Consider the following 17525-nt stretch of genomic DNA (forward strand, 5'->3'; position numbering starts at 1 on the left):
AGTAAATCGTCTTCAGGAGGCATGAGACTGCATCTGTTGAACGTGACTGTTTAAATTGACCTTAGGCGGGGACAATGTGCAGCAGCTTCTTGACTCGACGGAAGAAGAGTTCCAAGAGTTCATCGACATTGTTGGCATGGCTCGAAACTCACTTCACGTCACGGAATTGAAGAAAGCGCTGGAACAGTGGAGAGGGCGCCCAGGTGAGCTACGCACCACTGAACTGAGGCAAAGGATTCGGTCTTCCTATATTCATCGTGGATTCATCGTATACGTATTCATCGTATATTCGCGGGGAACGTAATGGCGTAGATAATGCCAATATGATTTTCTCGATGATTCGATGATTGCAGCATCTTGACGAGAGGTGTTTCGTGGCATGCGGAAAGCGAGCGTGGGATCAACTCTGTTCAACATAGAGGGGGGAAGAATGTCGGTTGTCCGTTGGCGGGAAGCCAGGGGTGTCACTAGGCGGCGCAGAATTGAACGGCGGTCTCCTCTCAGCAGAACAATACGGGTCCGTTTCCGATACGAGAGTGCTGCTTCTGCGGCGCTGTCGGCCTGCTCGTTCCCCACGACACCACAATGGGCTGGAACCCACTGGAGAACTAGCCTGTGGCCTGCGGCGTAGATAGTGTGGTAAGCCATTACCACGTCTGTGACTAGGGGTGCGGATGGGCCTCGCATGCCGGAATTTTCAATTGCTTGAAGTTCAGATTTGGAGTCTGTAAAGACTGCCCATTCCCGGGGTGGAAAATCAGCGATGTGTTGTAGAAAGAAAAGGATGGCATAGAGTTCCGCAGCTGTGGAGGAGGTTGGATGTGAAAGGCGTCTTCCGTGCACGACGCCTTCAGATGGAATGACGAAGGCTGAGGCGGACTTGTTGTTTCGGGATGCGCCATCAGTATATGCTGCCGTAAACGTAGAAAACTTCTCGTCTACCAGAGCATGAAAATGGGCTCGGAGGACTTGAGGGGGGACCTGATCTCTTCTTTCCAGAAGGTTTGGGAGGCGTACAAAAGTGGGCGGTACCGGTAGAGACCAGGGAGCTTCCGGCGGTATAGTGTCCTTAGTTATGAAGCCAGTGAGAGTCTGGCGTGTCTTCTGCGCTACACGATAGAAGTCACTTTCAGGACGGTATCGAATTTTCCTGAGTAGCGGGTGGCGGGGAATGTGAGCACGCAAACGGAGGTAGTGCCGAGCCGTTTCCCGTTCACGGAGAACTTCAATCGGGAGCTCACCAGCTTCAGCCAGTACTTGCCGTGTTTCAGCCATTCTTGGAACTCCGAGGCATCGACGAAGGCTTCGAGCAAACAGGGACCGAATGGTATTTAATGAAGTTGTTGATATCCTGTGCAGAATAGGAAGGAAAACAGGAGGAAAACAGAGCTCCATACGGCGGCGGTTTTCCAGGGGAGGATTCCGTTACGTCACCCAGCATTGTTGTCTGCTTCCAAGCCTGCATTCTTTCTCTCTTGCCGGATGCTGAATGATGTCAGCACTGTGTTGCTTTCTGCGCCCCCTCGCTTCACAGAGGCGAAGCGCTCGATCCGTAATAATTCGTTTGAGTAAAATATGCGCAGTTTTGGACCGAGATATTTCGTACACATGTTCCTCACGTCCCAAAGATTACGGGTGTACCACATCTTTTGTGGTGGTTTTGTTGCAGAGTACCACTTGAATATTACGGTGTGTACTACGTCTTGCACAACGCATTAAGTACGTCTATCAAAGTCTTATTTAAAACTTTTAACTTAATTCCCTTAAAACTTGAAATTCCTTTTGGAACTACCATTCACAACGCTACACAACCCTTTACAAGACCCTGCACAACTGCCGGCGTCGCGTTAAAACTTAAACCGTTTTTTGAACTCCCCTTCACGACGCTAAACAACCATTCAGCGACCCTTAACAGACGCTCCACCACGCTAACGCAAGACAGCATCCGCAGGTGGTCGGGCCCTACGTGCTTGCTCCTATTCAGCTTCGCGAAGCCCTCTCGCAGCCTCAGCCTTCTTTCGTCTCTGGTCCTCCCTACAGCTTTCATAGAATATGGCGCGGCAACGCAGACACATCTGAAACTGTCGACCACCACAGCTGTACCTGTCACTGCCGCCACGTCGGGATATCCACCTGCGTATCCTGGGGGAGTGATCCTCGGAGTATCTTCTCCTCCCTTCCCGTCTCTCCGTCAGTGGCTACGGACAGAACACGCCTCGGTTCTTGCCTAGCGATGACTCCATTGCTAACGCGTTAATAATCTGCCGTAGTCTGTGGGCTTATCTACCACTCAGTGGACACCGTTTTTCCTTCGTTTTTTCTTTTTTTGTCATTTAATATAGATGAAGGTTGCGCATATACAAAAACTCGAGGTTTAACAACAACAACTTTATTTTGAGATGTAGAATGGAGGGGGTTCATCGCCAGAGGCAATACTCTACCAACGAAAGGTTTAAAAGCCGTGTTACCCTCCTCGAAATGCGTTTCGCTGTATCGTTTTCTTAAAATGCGCGCAGACGCAACTCGCATTAAAGAAAAAAGACCAGGGCCGTTTGCGTAGAAGTTGAGCACGAGTCTCAGACTTATTGTCAATAGCCTTGACAGTGATGCATCATCATCATCATCATGGAGCACGCGCTTTGTGCGCATGCAAGAAACGCTGGCAAGGCTATTGAGAATGAGTATGAGACTGGTGCTCAACTTTTACTCAGACGGCTCCAGGTTCGTTGGTTTATTCATTACTCCTTAGTGTTTTCAATGTGTGTTCTGTCCGTGGGTCCGTCTGTTCGTGCGTCCGTCTGTATCTCTGTCGCGTCTGCCCGTGTGCGTCTGTGTGTTTTGTCTTTACGTGGTTATGTAAGATCGAAGAGAGCTAGCATATTTTAATGCCTTCCTGCAATAACGATATAAACAAGTCTGAGTCGCTTTCCAGGAAGCCGGTAAATACCTATCTGTTCTGCATAACTTGTGTGAACAATGCGAAGGACAAATTGCGTGAAACAAACCCTGGATTGATTTTACCGACTTGAGGCTTCCTTAACTTGCCCTGAAATCCTACCAGCCAGTATAGATCCCAATATCCCAACTTTATATCGTCCTCAACCGTGATCCGTTCAACAACATTGGGGAAATTATGCGGGCATGGTGGCAAATGATTCTCAAATATATTTGAGTTCGCAGAGTGGTCTCAGTCAAGCAGGACGGTAAGGCAAACCCACAGCTGCCCATATTCGTAGATTCCTTCCTTTCGGAACGCTTTGAGGTTATTAGGACATTAGACTGACGACCCCGAGCCTCATCATGTACAACGTTCTTCTCGGTGGTATAGTAAACTCAGACGCCTATGCCTCCACTGCGAATATTCGCGACAGATTAGCAACCCGCATGTGCGTACCAACATACGTTACCGAAAGTTCATGCAGCTCAAAGCATATATTAGGACAGCCAGGATAGACATATCGCCGTCCGCCGCGAATACGGCGTCTCTAATCAGCTTCTACTCGGCCATGTTGTTTATGTCGATCCACGGTTTCGTATCTTCAACATACCAAACCGACAGGGTCGGACTGAAACAAAATTATGGTAACCTTGCTGTAATTGATTGCCTTCGTCCTATCACTTTTCAGGTACATGTCATTCGGGCACATCTTCGCACAAGTCAGTCGTGGTGTTTTCGACAGTGCAAGATGAGCAACCAATAGCGGTGGAGGAATCTCCTGAGACTGAGAATATCAGGTCTGAGATGCATCTTGCCATTGAAAGGAGAGATGTCGAGCGAGTGCGAGAGTCTCTGCAAGCAGAACCGCGACTAAAGATATGGATGAATCCACATACAAAGGAGTCAGCTGTGCATCGAGCTCTGAGCCAAGCCGCGTTCAACTTGTATGTCTTTCTGCGGTCACAGAAATGTATATTCAAGGACCCTGCTGAACAAGATTGCCTCAATCGTCTAAATCCTCTCGAAAAGGCTGAACTCGCGCGACAACAAAATTTTGCAATGGCATATAAAGGATCTCACCTCAGTTTCCTCAAGAGCAGATCAAAGAGCCGAGCCGATTTTGACGGATTTGACAAAATTCTGGATAACTTGTATGGCGCCCTCGCCAGCAGCGATTTAGTGAAACCAGTTTTGAAAGTCGCTTCAATGGCCCCTTATTTGAGCATACACTTCGACTTTGAACAAGAGGACATCCAGAGCATGGCGGGGGGCAGCAGAACTGACTATGGCTTAACTGATCCAGAAAAAGAAGATATATTTGTCGGAGCGAAAGGACTTCGTGCGGAACCATCACACGCCTCGGAACATCGCACGAAAGAAGTCGCAGGGACACTAATTCATGAATTGTGTCACTTGGCTGTTTTTCTTGTATACGGAAACCAAGGAAAGCCGTACCGGAGCACGGATGCAGTTAGCAGAGAACGCTACGCGGACATTGTCAACGATGTCAGAGGTCGAAAAGGAGACTTACATCAAATCTTACAATTGGCATTTCAAGAGAATGACGAACAAGAATTAATAGTTCGGATACCCCATATTCTTGCTCTTTGTCCTACTGAAGCGAACGCTATTCTGGAACAGCAAGTCCCGAGGCTCTACCAATTCTACAAAACGCAGGTCCTCGAAGATATGAAACAGTGCATACGGAACGGCTGTCCCATCAAGGACATTGAGATCATGAAGGAAGAAAACGGAAAATTAGGCAAGGCATCCTCGACAGAGGAACTTGGAATAGAATTTGAGGCCGGACTTGATGAATCTACTCTACAACGTGGGCCACTTGTTGTCCTCATAGCGTCAAATATAACCTTCCTCGAGGCAATGGTCAACGACCTCCTAAGATCTGCAACAGTTCCGTACCTGTTTCTGGAAGCATCGCGTTGGTGTCAGAGAACGAAGTTCGTACTAGTCAAGAATAAGTGCAGCTTTTTGCTTGTGTCGTGTGACGGTAAAAGTGACCTCAAGGAGATTGTTGAACTGTGGAAAGAGCTGCATCGCGTCACCGGCACGAAAATCGTTCTGCTGACATCGGAGGGCAACCTGGCGCACTGTCTCCAAGAAGTTGAAAGGACCTCGTCACATGTCAGCGGAATTTACTTTGACGTCATACACAGCGCCACATTTGGGAACGTCACGTCCGAGTGCAAGAGTGCCATTATCCAGAAATCACGGATCGCTCTTCAGTCTTCCAGCGAAGAGACATTGATTCAAGACATTCTGGATGTCGGTAGCTTCCTAGAAATATGTCAGGAGGACACATTTCTGGCGCTATGCAGAGCAAAAGCCTTATTTTTAGGGCCACAACTACAAGAACTTCCGAAAAATATAAGCGAGTGCTACATTGAGCAAAAGTGTGGAAGGTCTGTTGTGGTTGACTTGCACAAGATCACAGGTTGTCCTCAGAACGACGCTTTCGCTGTCTTCGGCTGTTCCAAAGAGACCCTCCACTCACTTCTACCTGCGGGTCTTACTGTGAAACGAATGAGCGACTTGGACAAATTCCAACAAATTGTCATTCTGGAGAGTGACAGTGAGTACGAGCCCCTTATTGAGCATGAACACTACAAGGGGAAGACAGTCCACCTTCTAGAATTTCACGAACGGCGGTTCATGTGGAAAAAATCAAATGGTGCTGTTAGTCACCTTCCCATGACCGGGCAAGAAATTTACTCCGCGAATTATCTGCTTAAAACAAGTGAGAAGGTCATCGTTGTCTCTGGAGACCCAGGAATGGGGAAAACCGTTCTGGCAACGAACATTTGCCGAGATATAAAGAAAGCGGACGGGAAAGCATGGGTACTTTACGTCAGTAATTACCCGAACACGCAAGAAGCGACTAAAATGTTGATTGAAGAAACTGGTGGCACTAATTTCAAGCTGTTCGCGAAGTTGTGTGGCGTGAAGACAAGCGGAGAGGAGTTTCAACTGTTCCAACAAAGTGTCACCGAGGGAAGTCCGTTTAACGTCTGGGTCATTTTCGACGCCCTTGACGAAATTCAGGAGACTAGTCGAAAAACCATCCTTGATTTAGCGAAGCGTTTAACGCAAGGAAAAGTATTTAAGATCTTGATTTTTACACGCACGCTGCTTAGAAAACCGACAGAAGAGGAAATCCACTCGGTGGCCTTCTGCATGATTCCATTCTCTGAGGGAGATCAAGCTCAATTTCAGAAGAAATATAAGGAATACGCTTATCGAATGCCACCGCATGAACCGAATACAAAGATCGATGACAAGACGTCCCAAAGCATCCTTCATCACGTTAGGGTAAAAGCTAACTACCTTCTAGGAAATCCTCTCTTTCTCACAATGGTGACTGAGCTGGAGCAAGGGAAAGCGTGTGACTCTGACTACTGGGAATTAATGCAACGCATGTGCAACTGCGGTGACTGCTATACACGTCTATTGGTGTACAGATTGTTCGTAGAGTACAAATACCTGCGATATCGCAAAGAAAAAAAGTGTGAAGTATTAACAAAAGCCGCAAACAAAGATGATCACGAGAGATTGAAGGAGATATTTTACCACGATCACGAGCTCCTAGCACTGAAGGCTGTTCTTTCCAAGGACGATCTCACGAGACTCCTAAGTGAAAGTGAACGAAGTCTCCTCGAAAACGGAGGGCGACTAACGATGGAGGTCAAAGAGAACAAGCACAAACACGGTCTAATACAGGAGCTGAGGAATGGCGCCCCTCGTTTTCTGCACCACAGCTTCGCCGAGTTTTTAGCAGCATATTCGATCTTCAAGAGGGTAAAGAAGGCGCATGATAAAGGCGACGAAGACGTGATAATAATCGTTTCCAACATGTACGGTGATTCTGCCTATGACGGCATGTTGACCTTCTTGGATGGATTCGCAGCGGAGGGACACGCAGTGCATTGCAGTATTATGAATAACGACATTGAAAATCTTAAAGCATCTGCAGCAAATGGTTCCGCTCTAGACGACATCCACAGAACACCTCTGCATGTCGCTGCACTGCATGCCCATCAAGATGTCTTAAAGCTTCTTGATTCTAACGAAGTGCTAACACAGAGAGATATGCTAGGGATGACACCTCTCAGGTATGCTGACCAGATTCGTTCGTGGGAAACACTAGACGTCTTCTGTGCTCGCAGAGGTAGTTCTGCTATTAACTGGTTCGATGAAATTCCAACAGCGGCCAGAAACATTACGACTGAAACTAAGCTTTCGAGATCAATTTTAATGATCGTAATCGGCAAGCGACTTAAGGGGCTTTTATCTGTGTTGCTTAAAATGTTTTGCAAAAATAAGATGTGTCCTACCGAGACTTGCCCCAAGAGAGAGATACAACATTCCACGAAAAACGTGCGCTCTTCAGCAGCCACTGTACATATCCTGATGGATATTGATCGCATTAGGGTGCAGGACCAGCGTACCCCTTTGCATTTCGCTGTCGGTCTAGGCAAACTTGATATTGTCCAGGTACTTCTGCCATATTCCTCACTAGACATCCGCGATGTGACTGACAGGACCGTATTTCAGGCATGCGCTCTCGTCGGCCACACGAACGTCCTGAGGCATCTACTTCCTCTAGCGTCACCCCATGATTGGTACATATCTGACAACACGGGTCCAGAACAAAAGTTGGCAGCTTTAGACGTAGGGAATCGTGATGCTGCAGAACTTCTAATCCCTCATTTCTTGACCCGAACAGCTATTAAAGAGGACCTGTTGTATGTGAGTGTTGTTTCAGGGAACGATGGAGTGACGAAAGCTATTCTTCCTCATACTGATGCAAGTGGTCGTTATATGCCCTACGGCAGAACGACTTTCCAAGCATGCGTTGGCTGTGCTGACATAGATGTCGTGAGACTAATGCTTCCTTACGCTAACTTGGATGGAAGTGACGAACGAGGTACAACTACGCTTCGCATAACTGCTGACGACATAGTTTCATGGGACAGACATCGAACGTGTGATGTTGACATCGCGAAACTGCTAATTCTTCATTGCGACATCGACTCTCTTGACATGGACGGCAAGACGGCTCTGAGAATGTGTATAACGTGTACAAACAACTTTCCGGTTTTTAAGCAAGTGCTTCTTTACATGTTAGTCACGTGTCCTTCTATAAGTCAAGTTATGTCAGTCCATTATGTTGCAAAAGCAGTAGAGGAGGATATCTTAAAATATCTGATCTCTGTCACTCGCATTAACGCTCAGGATGAAAATGGATATACGCCACTCGCTCACTGCTGCTCTCATGGATACCTGAGAGCGGCGAAGCTGCTGCTTCCCCTTACAGTAGTCGATTTCGGCTCATTCACGATGATCAGTTCATTGATTCCAAGGGTGCTTGCAGGGGAATATGGCATTGTTGAGTTGCTCCTCCCTCACTCCTTGGAAAGTAGCTGTCATGTTACGTTGGCTGCGGCCATCAAAACAGGGGATAGTGCTATGACGAAATTTTGTCAGCCCCGTGTTCAAGCCCGACTTGGTAGTTTCAGTCAGCTTTCTTGGAAGTCAGTTTTCAGTGGCAAACAGATCGCAGCCAAACTGGTCGCAGCTTTCACGGAATTATTGTCTGGCCTTGTTGATGCGAAATATAGTGAAACCATAGAAGCTCTGAAGGGTGAACCGACCGAGGCTGGGAAGCAATGGGTTATATCCCAGGTCTATTGGATGTGTTATTGGTGGGCTTGCAGAAAAAGGGCAGCGGAAACTATTCAAGCGATTGCGGCTGTGACGAAAATGTATCTGCCTCATGTTGACATTAACGGTCGTACAACAATGAAAAGGACGATGTGGCTTGAAAGTGTGTGCCAAGGTTGCTGGGCGTTGGTGCAGCTCCTTCTTCCTTACACAGAAAGACGTGATAGTGACGTCACTCAGAACACGCCGTTACTGTTGAGTGTTTCGAAAATGTCAAGTGCCACTACAGAACCATCGCAAGCAGAAGATCAACGAAATCTGAAAATGAACATTGAACAGATCAGAATATTAAAGCTGCTTATCCTGCACTCAGACTTCGGTGTACTGCACGCAGATCGGACTGTGCCACACGGCGGAAGCGCCATCAATCTTCACATAATGAAGTTTCTCAGCTCGTGTTCATCGGCGAATAAGCTCGTATTTCCTCATTATTCACCCGCTTCTCGAATTATAGGTGTAGCAGAGTTCATTGAGTGCATTGAAAGCATAGAAGAGCAGGATATCCTGATCCTAAAGTATCTGATCCCTTACACTCGCATTAACACTCTCGGTGAGAGTACGGCACTCGCTTACTGCTGCGGTTATGGATACTTGAGAGCGGCGAAGCTGCTGGTTCCCCTTGCGGTAGTCGATTTTGGCTTGTCCTTGATGATCGTCTCATTCATTCGAGGGCTGGTTGCAGGGGAATATGGCAGTGTTGAATTGCTCCTCCCGCATTCCTTGAAACGTAGCGTTTGTGATACGTTGGCAAACTGCATCGCGTCATGGTATAAATTGCCGCCGAAATTCTGTGAGAGCCCTGGTCAAGCCAGTCTTCATAGAGCGGTGACGGCTAAGAGCGTTAAAGGGATCGAGGATCTGTGGGATCCCTTGATGAACTCTCCTGATGTGTGGGATGGCAGAGAGAATGGAGCAATCGCGACTGTGACTAAATTGTATCTGCCCCATGTTGATGTTAACGATTGTACAACCATGAAAAGGACGATGTGGCTTGAAAGTGTGTGCCTAGGTTGCTGGGCTCTGGTGCAACTCCTTCTTCCTTACACAGAAACACGTGAATGTGACGTCACTCAGAACACGCCGTTACTGTTGAGTGCTACGAAAATGTCAAGTGCCACTACAGAATCATCGCATGCAGAAGACAAGCAGAACGTCGAAATGCACATTGAAGAGATGAGAATATTAAAGCTGCTTATCCTGCACTCAGACTTCGATGTATGGGGCGCAGATCGGGTTCTGCCACACGGAGGGGGCGTCATCAATCTTCACTTAATGAAGTTTCTCTGCTCGCATTCATCGGTGAATAAACTCATATTTCCTTTTCCTCATTCGCCACCCGCTTCTCGTAGTATAAGTGTAGCAGAGTTCATCGAGTGCCTTGCAACCATTGAAGAGCAGGATATCCTGATCCTAAAGTATCTGATCCCTTACACTCGCATTAACGCTCACGATGCGAAAGGACGTACGCCACTCGCTTACTGCGGCTATTATACATGCTTGAGAGCGGCGAAGCTGCTGCTGCCCCTTACATTAGTCGACTTCGTCTCATCCATGATGATCCCGTCATTCATTCGAGGGCTGGTTGCAGGGGAATATGGCAGTGTTGAATTGCTCCTCCCGCATTCCTTGAAACGTAGCGTTTGTGATACGTTGGCAGACTGCATCGCATCATGGTATAAATTGCCGCCGAAATTCTGTGAGAGCCCTGGTCAAGCCAGTCTTCATAGAGCACTGACGGTTAAGAGCGTTAAAGGGATCGAGGATCTGTTGGATCCCGTGATGAACTCTCCTGCTGTGCGGGATGGCAGAGAGAATGGAGCAATCGCGACTGTGACTAAATTGTATCTGCCCCATGTTGATGTTAACGATTGCACAACCATGAAAAGGACGATGTGGCTTGAAAGTGTGTGCCTAGGTTGCTGGGCTTTGGTGCAGCTCCTTCTTCCTTACACAGAAACACGTGAATGTGACGTTACTCAGAACACGCAGTTACTGTTGAGTGTTTGGAAAATGTCAAGTGCCACTACAGAACCATCGCAAGCAGAAGATCAACGAAATCTGAAAATGAACATTGAACAGATCAGAATATTAAAGCTGCTTATCCTGCACTCAGACTTCGGTGCACTGCACGCAGATCGGGCTGTGCCACACGGCGGAAGCGCCATCAATCTTCACATAGTGAAGTTTTACAGCTCGTGTTCATCGGTGAATAAGCTCGTATTTCCTCATTCTTCACCCGCTTCTCGTATTATAAGCGTAGCAGAGTTCATCGAGTGCCTTGCAAGCATTGAAGAGCAGGATATTCCGATTGTAATGTATGTGATACCTTACACTCGCATCAACGGTCTGGATGAAAATAGAGATACGCCACTCGCTCACTGCTGCTCTCATGGATACGTGAGTGTGGCGAAGCTGCTGCTTCCCCTTACAGTAGTCGATTTCGGCTTGTCCGTGATCTTCGCCGCATTCAGTGGAGGTTTCGGTGAACGGGAATACGGCATTGTGGAGTTGCTCCTCCCGCATTCCTTGAAACGTAGCATCTGTCATTCGTTGGCTCTATGCGTCGAGTCATGGTATCAAATTCTGACAGTATTGTGTGGGAGCTCTAGTGAAGCCAGTCTTTGTAGAGCGCTGATGGCTTACAGCCTTGAAGCGATCAAGGATCTGTTGCAGAGAGGGATCGAGGGTCTGTTGCAGGTTTGCAGAGAGAATGATGCAATCGCGACTGTGACTATGTCTCTGCCTCATGTTGACGTTAACGTTCGTACAACCATGAAAAGGACGATGTGGCATGAAAGTGTGTGCCAAGGTTGCTGGGTATTGGTGCAGCTGTTTCTGCCTTACACAGAAACACGTGATAGTGACATCAGTCAGAACACACCGTTACTGTTGAGTGCTACGAAAATGTCAAGTGCCAATACAGAATCATCGCAGGCAGAAGATCAACGGAATGTCAAAATGAGTATTGAAAAGATTCGAATATTAAAGCTTCTTATCCTCCACTCGAACTCCGGCACACTGCGTGCACATCGGGCTCTGCCACACGTTGGGAGCGCCACCAACATTCAGGCGATGAAGATCTTACACCCGCATCTATCGATGTCTCGATTTGCTTCGTACACGAAAAGACTGCCATGCATAGCCCAATAATGCTGGACACCTTGACCTTTTGGAAAACGTGCTGCGCCATTCATTGGGCAATGCCGTATACGCGCGCCTGTCTTTGTCGTACCGGTGGTGGTAGCGTCATAAAACGTGGCGATCTGCCGTACCACGCTGTCAAATGATCGTCTTCCTCTAGTGGAGCTCACCTCTGTTCGTGAAACTCAGTAAGCTTCATAATACTGTGGTGCCATTCTTGTTTGCTACCGTTCCTTGTTGTATCATCTGTACTTATCCCATGCCCTGCGTCATTTTCTTACTTATAAAGGGGACATCTTGCAGGGGATGTCAATGGGGCCATCGCGATCTCTGTTGTGTAGCTTGCAAATTATTTAGCAACAACCTGACTAAACCAAGCTGTTGGTCCTAACAACATTTAATTACTGGTGGCATGACCCCTGCTAGTGAAACAGCGCCCGCATGGGGCCAGTGTCACGAGTTATATAGCATTTAACCTTCTCGCCGTGTGATATCAGCAGTACTCATAATAGCATTAATAATATTAATAACAACAACATAATAATGATGTGTAACAATATCAAGACGATATATTTGAGTTGTATATATGCAGACCGTGAGTCCATCATGTGCATTTTTCGGCAATAAATCTTGTTAGCTATGATACTGTTTCCCCGGTGTGGTCTTTTTCATCTAGATTAAATCTTATTAACGAGTCTTTCGTATGCTCCACTATCGTTCACCGCGGAACATTTCCGCAACAGAACGCAACATATCAAAAATATTTTATTGTAATTGTATTCAGAAGGCCGTTCTTTCACGACATATGGTACATACCACGTGTTAATCTTTGGTCATGAATACTACATACAAGACAAGTCGCCCATTTCTCCTTGATTTAAGTACTTCGTATCGGTTCAGTGGGTCTTAACGCGCGGTCGTCAGCACATCCTTGGAAGTCGTCAACAGTACGAGTCCGCCATATGTAGAACAGCACGTTTTAGTGCGATATTACCGGATAAAAATAATTGCCTTGACCGAAGGACAGCCAAAACGTCGCGCAGAAACAACAACCTCATTGTTTACAAGCGGTTTGACCGCCGATCACGGGCGCCGCCATCTTTAAGGTCACGTGTCCGTTGACGTTTGCTGTGACGTGCGACCAAGACCTGGCCATGATGCATTGCGTTCGCCCAGCACGCTTTGACGCTCAGAGCAATGCCACCCCTGTGGTCTTGATGCTATTTACGACAATCTTGAAGCTACTGCTGCCTACAGGGTGTCCCAGGTAATCCCAACAAACCTCAAGTAAGTTAAACACAAGGTGTCCCTGGGTGTCAGTCTGAATGGCTTATTAATGTCTCACGTATTGCTATGTACAGAAACGTCTAACCCCGATGTGATCTCCCTCTCTCTTTCATTATCGCGAAGAGAGAAGAGGGTAATTTTCGTTCCCGGTCCTTTGCCCTCCAAGGTTTACTGATGAAGGCCTTTCTTGCAGCATCAGATGATTATTGCAGAAAGTGTACATAAAGACGAAAAAGGAAATAAATATTGCCTTGACATGAAGCACATCTCCCAGAACGATACAGGCTTACATGTATTACATCCACGGTTCCATAACACACACCTTGGAAGGTCTTTGTCTCCAGAAAAGAAATGTGATAAGAAAAGCAAACTTGTTCCTCACAGTCCCAAACAAGTATCAGCAATGTGCTCCATAGATGTCCTGGTGCCTCTTTTCTTTTCATCTTTCATTATGTTCTCATAAAATAGAATACACATAGAAAAGCTGGTCGACAACATTCGACCTTCGGCACAACAAGAAGATCAACTAACATGATACAACGCAACGAAGGCATGTGTGTTGTGTTACGTTCCGTCGTGTTGTTGCGGCCAAGCACAGGCTTCGTCGTCATAGATGAGTTTCACGCTTCTAGTCGTTACGCGTAGATGCTAGATGTTCTAGATGAACAATACGGCTATGCTAAGGGATTGTATACGTGCTAAACATACTGAATGAGGTAGCCCAACTAGTGGGAATCTGGGAACACTTTTGTCAAAATGGACTTGCCCTGGTGATTATTCGTAGACAGAGTTTTTACAAACATTGCTTGACAGAAGTATCTCTCTTCGCCACATGCGCGATGTTGTACTTGGTGGTTATGCCTCACCGAGGGTAACACAGCATCTGCCATCAGGATTACCTGGTGTAATTTTGAAAAAGAGAAGGACTTTCATCATGTGTCCTACATGAATAGAGATACAGGAAGGAAATTTCCAACTTACCGCATGTTCAACATTTTCCAGTTTAGGTAAGTATGTAGCTCGGCACAGCATATTAAGTACGCTGGACTGTTCTAGAAATCAATGATCTAAATCAATCAACTAAATCGTGCAATCAGTGTGGAATAACGTTTGAAACTTACCTGTGAGTGTGAGTACTCATGGATTCGCACTGTTCACTGAGTTGACAGTACGCAACTTTCAGAACATTCTTGTTTCTACGAGGGTCGCGGAATGGGTTCACCCATTCCATTCCAATTCCATTCAGAGGAATGGAAATTTCTGATAATTCCATTCCTTTCAATTCCTCGGAATGAAAAGGTACGGTCAATTTCCGCTCTTGGAATGGCTTGGCAACCTCATTCCGTTCCTTTAATTCCACGAATACAAGAAAAGGGACTGGTAGCCGTACTGGCTAGCCCAGCAGTACTAAAGAAGATTGACATTGCCCAGCATGGAAAAGACAAAGTTATTTCGCCATTGACCCGTGTGGCACCCAGACCATTCCCATTCCATTCCTATAACAGTTTCCGCCATTCCATTTCAATTCCATTCCGGGCTCTGATACATCTGGAATCATTCCGGTATCATTCCAACCTCGGAGTGGCAACTACGCAACCCTGGTTGAGGGATACAAGTTTGAAGTCATCGTGTATCGTTATGCACTGTCACTGCAGTCTTCTGGAGCTCCTCAAAGAATAGACATATTTGATATCTGCCGGTATTATGGCGTACGAACCATACCGGCACCTAAAGCAGTAACTGCGCGAGTAAATATGAGCGCATGTAGTCTACCGAAAACCTTTACGCGTCCCACAAATGTGTGCTAAAAAGTTGACTTACAATTGTGTCGAAATCAGGCGACCGACGGCGTTTGAATCATCTGTGTCCGTTGTTTGTATAACTTGTTCTTGGGTTTGCGTTTGCAGCATTGACGACGTTTCGAAAGCAACGTTTCCCGAACTCCTTCGCGCGTAACATAATTTTCCTCTAAGCGATCCCAGAAAGGTAGCTGAGAAGCTCCGGGCTTGGGTTCTCCGTCATGCAAGTTTCGACCGCAGTTGCGATAAGCGCTCACTAGCAACCAAACAAGGGAAGCTCCTCTGCTGAGTATCCTCCAATGAAATGCGTCCTCAAGATGACGTCAAACAAGCTGAAGTCGCATGTATACGGGCTATACTTTTACGCCGGACGCGAGTTGAGAGAGTGAAAACCGGCCTGATACACGTACGACTAACCGTACAATGTAACTACTACAGTGTGCCATGAACAATGAATTTAACAACACAGCCATTGCAGTGCCGACACTGGAGACCTGCACCCTGCTGAGATCTCGTCAGCTGCGCGAAGGGCGTTGATAGCGCTTGAACGTAACAAATATTAAGAATAACAAATTTGTATAATCCAGGTTCTACACTGCATACACTGCACTGCACAATGCACTATCACGCGGACTAATTTAGTGTCAGTTTCAGCGAGTGACGCTTGCACTTAGTGTCATCCGGGTAGCTGTCACACGACATCTTTTAGTGGCACTCGACAGAGAGTGCACTAAAGATTTAGTGAGTTCCTCAAACTACTTCGCTTCTATCGGCTGACAAAGTGTATAGCCTCGACGGCAGGCTTTCTGGCACAGGTAAAATATTGAGGAAAACCCAGGGGGGGGGGGGGCGACACCAAAACAGCGTGTTTAGTTTATATAAGGGCAAAAAAGGCAAAAAGAAAAACAATATTACTCTCGTTAACAGCCTAAGAGAGCTTCGTGGTCTCGGCGATCTGGAAGCGGCCATTTTTGTTGTGACACACCTTTGAAGCCAATATCTTTAATGTTGGAAGAAGATTAACAGGAGATGTGTCTAAATCGAAGGAAAAGGTAGGTACTCTGACGCACGCTTAAACATTTTGCAGACGCTTATTCTAATCTATCGTTATTCCCACTTATAAGTTACAATCACATAAGCCGTGTAGCTACCACTCAGAGAGAGTGACATTCGCCGGCCGCAGTGTCCTGCACGAAAGTGACGGTAAATCATTATTCCGCATGACATGGATATACGAAGCGGATAGCATTAGACAAGCATCCAACGCGACACACGGAAGGCGTTTCGTTTCAGTTTTCATACGGTGCCACGAAAACTTTTAAGCTGTGGAATAAAGAGGCAGCGTCCATAGGGGCTCAGCCTTAATGTTATTACATGTCCTATCAACGATAGTCTCTGGAAACAACTTTCGGATTGTGCTGTCCGTGTCCTCACAACCGGATGGGCGCAGCTGTGTGGAATGGGTGTGATAGTCTTCGAACTCCTCGAATTTTGTCACGAGGTGTCCGCAACATTACTGAGACCTAAGGTAAACTCCAGCCACATTTCTGAACATAGGTTTTGCTTCACAGTGATATGCTACTGCATACAGCAAAGATAGAATTACAAAACCGAGAGGTTGATGAAACCAGCTACCAATGTACAAAAGATAGGGATCTTTTATCAAGATACCAACACCGTGTTTGCTATCGAGATACCGTGTCACCAATCGATAACTCCATCTCGTGTGGTAACCGCAGTTCTGTTCCAGTCTGGTTGTGAACGTTCTTGAAGCGGCATCATGAATAAACACTCTTCATCTTGTTCTGCTCGCTGCTCAGCACTACTTCTGTGCTGGAGTGGTTCCGTTGGGCAAGGCTGCCTCACCACCTTCGGTGGTCGGATACTACAGTTTAAACAGCAGCACGAGACCAAACAGAGATCAGAGCGTTTTGCACGCGTTGAAGACTGCAATCTTTACTGAACAAATTATATAAGTTTTGTTCGCTGCTCAGGGCTGTGCGGGGCCAGCGAACCCATTGCACACCCACCATAACGTCATGGTTTATGCGCAGCAACTAGCCTGTGCCTTCTTTTTCTTTCTATTCCGCTGAAGGGCTCTGGACAAGCTTTCAGGGGACAGGAGAGGCGTATCATATGACTTGTGGAACTAAGCACAGCATATATGTGCAGTGCTGACGCGGCCCACTTAGTCAGCGCAAAAATAAAATAAGCTACCTCCTACGACCGAAGGCTGCCACCCATGCAAAGGACGAATATGCCAAATGTGTACTGTAATGCAGACTGCAGACACTGTACGAAGCACTAACATCAACTTCCAAGTAAAAGTCAAAAGTGCTTCCGAATGCATCTCGTCCAACTTAATATATCAATTGGAATGCAACACATGCAAAGCACAATATGTTGCCCAAACTACAACATCATTCCGAATTCGTTTTAATAATCAGAGATCCAATAGTTTAAAAAAAATCTCCCTGTGTCCCGTCATTTCAGTGAAACAGGCCAATAATTCAAGGACATCAGTGTGAACATCTTACAATCTGGTTTCCCCTCAGACCGCAGCAGACAACAGCGTGAATCATTCCTAATCCACAAATTCCAGTCCACGATAAACGAGGACT

At 46.6% G+C, this 17525-nt stretch overlaps 1 protein-coding gene across 1 annotated transcript in view; it reads left to right on the forward strand.

Moving 5' to 3' along the window:
- The window catches only part of LOC135379088 (uncharacterized), a 32796-nt gene extending 20335 nt beyond the window's left edge, over window positions 1–12461 (forward strand). The window contains exons 11-12 of the mRNA XM_064612340.1: window positions 66–203; window positions 3627–12461. Of these exons, the coding sequence (XP_064468410.1) occupies window positions 66–203; window positions 3627–11827 (8339 nt within the window). The 3' untranslated portion in view covers window positions 11828–12461. The remainder of the gene's footprint in view (window positions 1–65; window positions 204–3626) is intronic.
- Window positions 12462–17525: the final 5064 nt, after the last annotated feature.

The sequence above is a fragment of the Ornithodoros turicata genome, chromosome 1 (assembly GCF_037126465.1).
Source record: "Ornithodoros turicata isolate Travis chromosome 1, ASM3712646v1, whole genome shotgun sequence".
NCBI lineage: Eukaryota > Metazoa > Arthropoda > Arachnida > Ixodida > Argasidae > Ornithodoros > Ornithodoros turicata.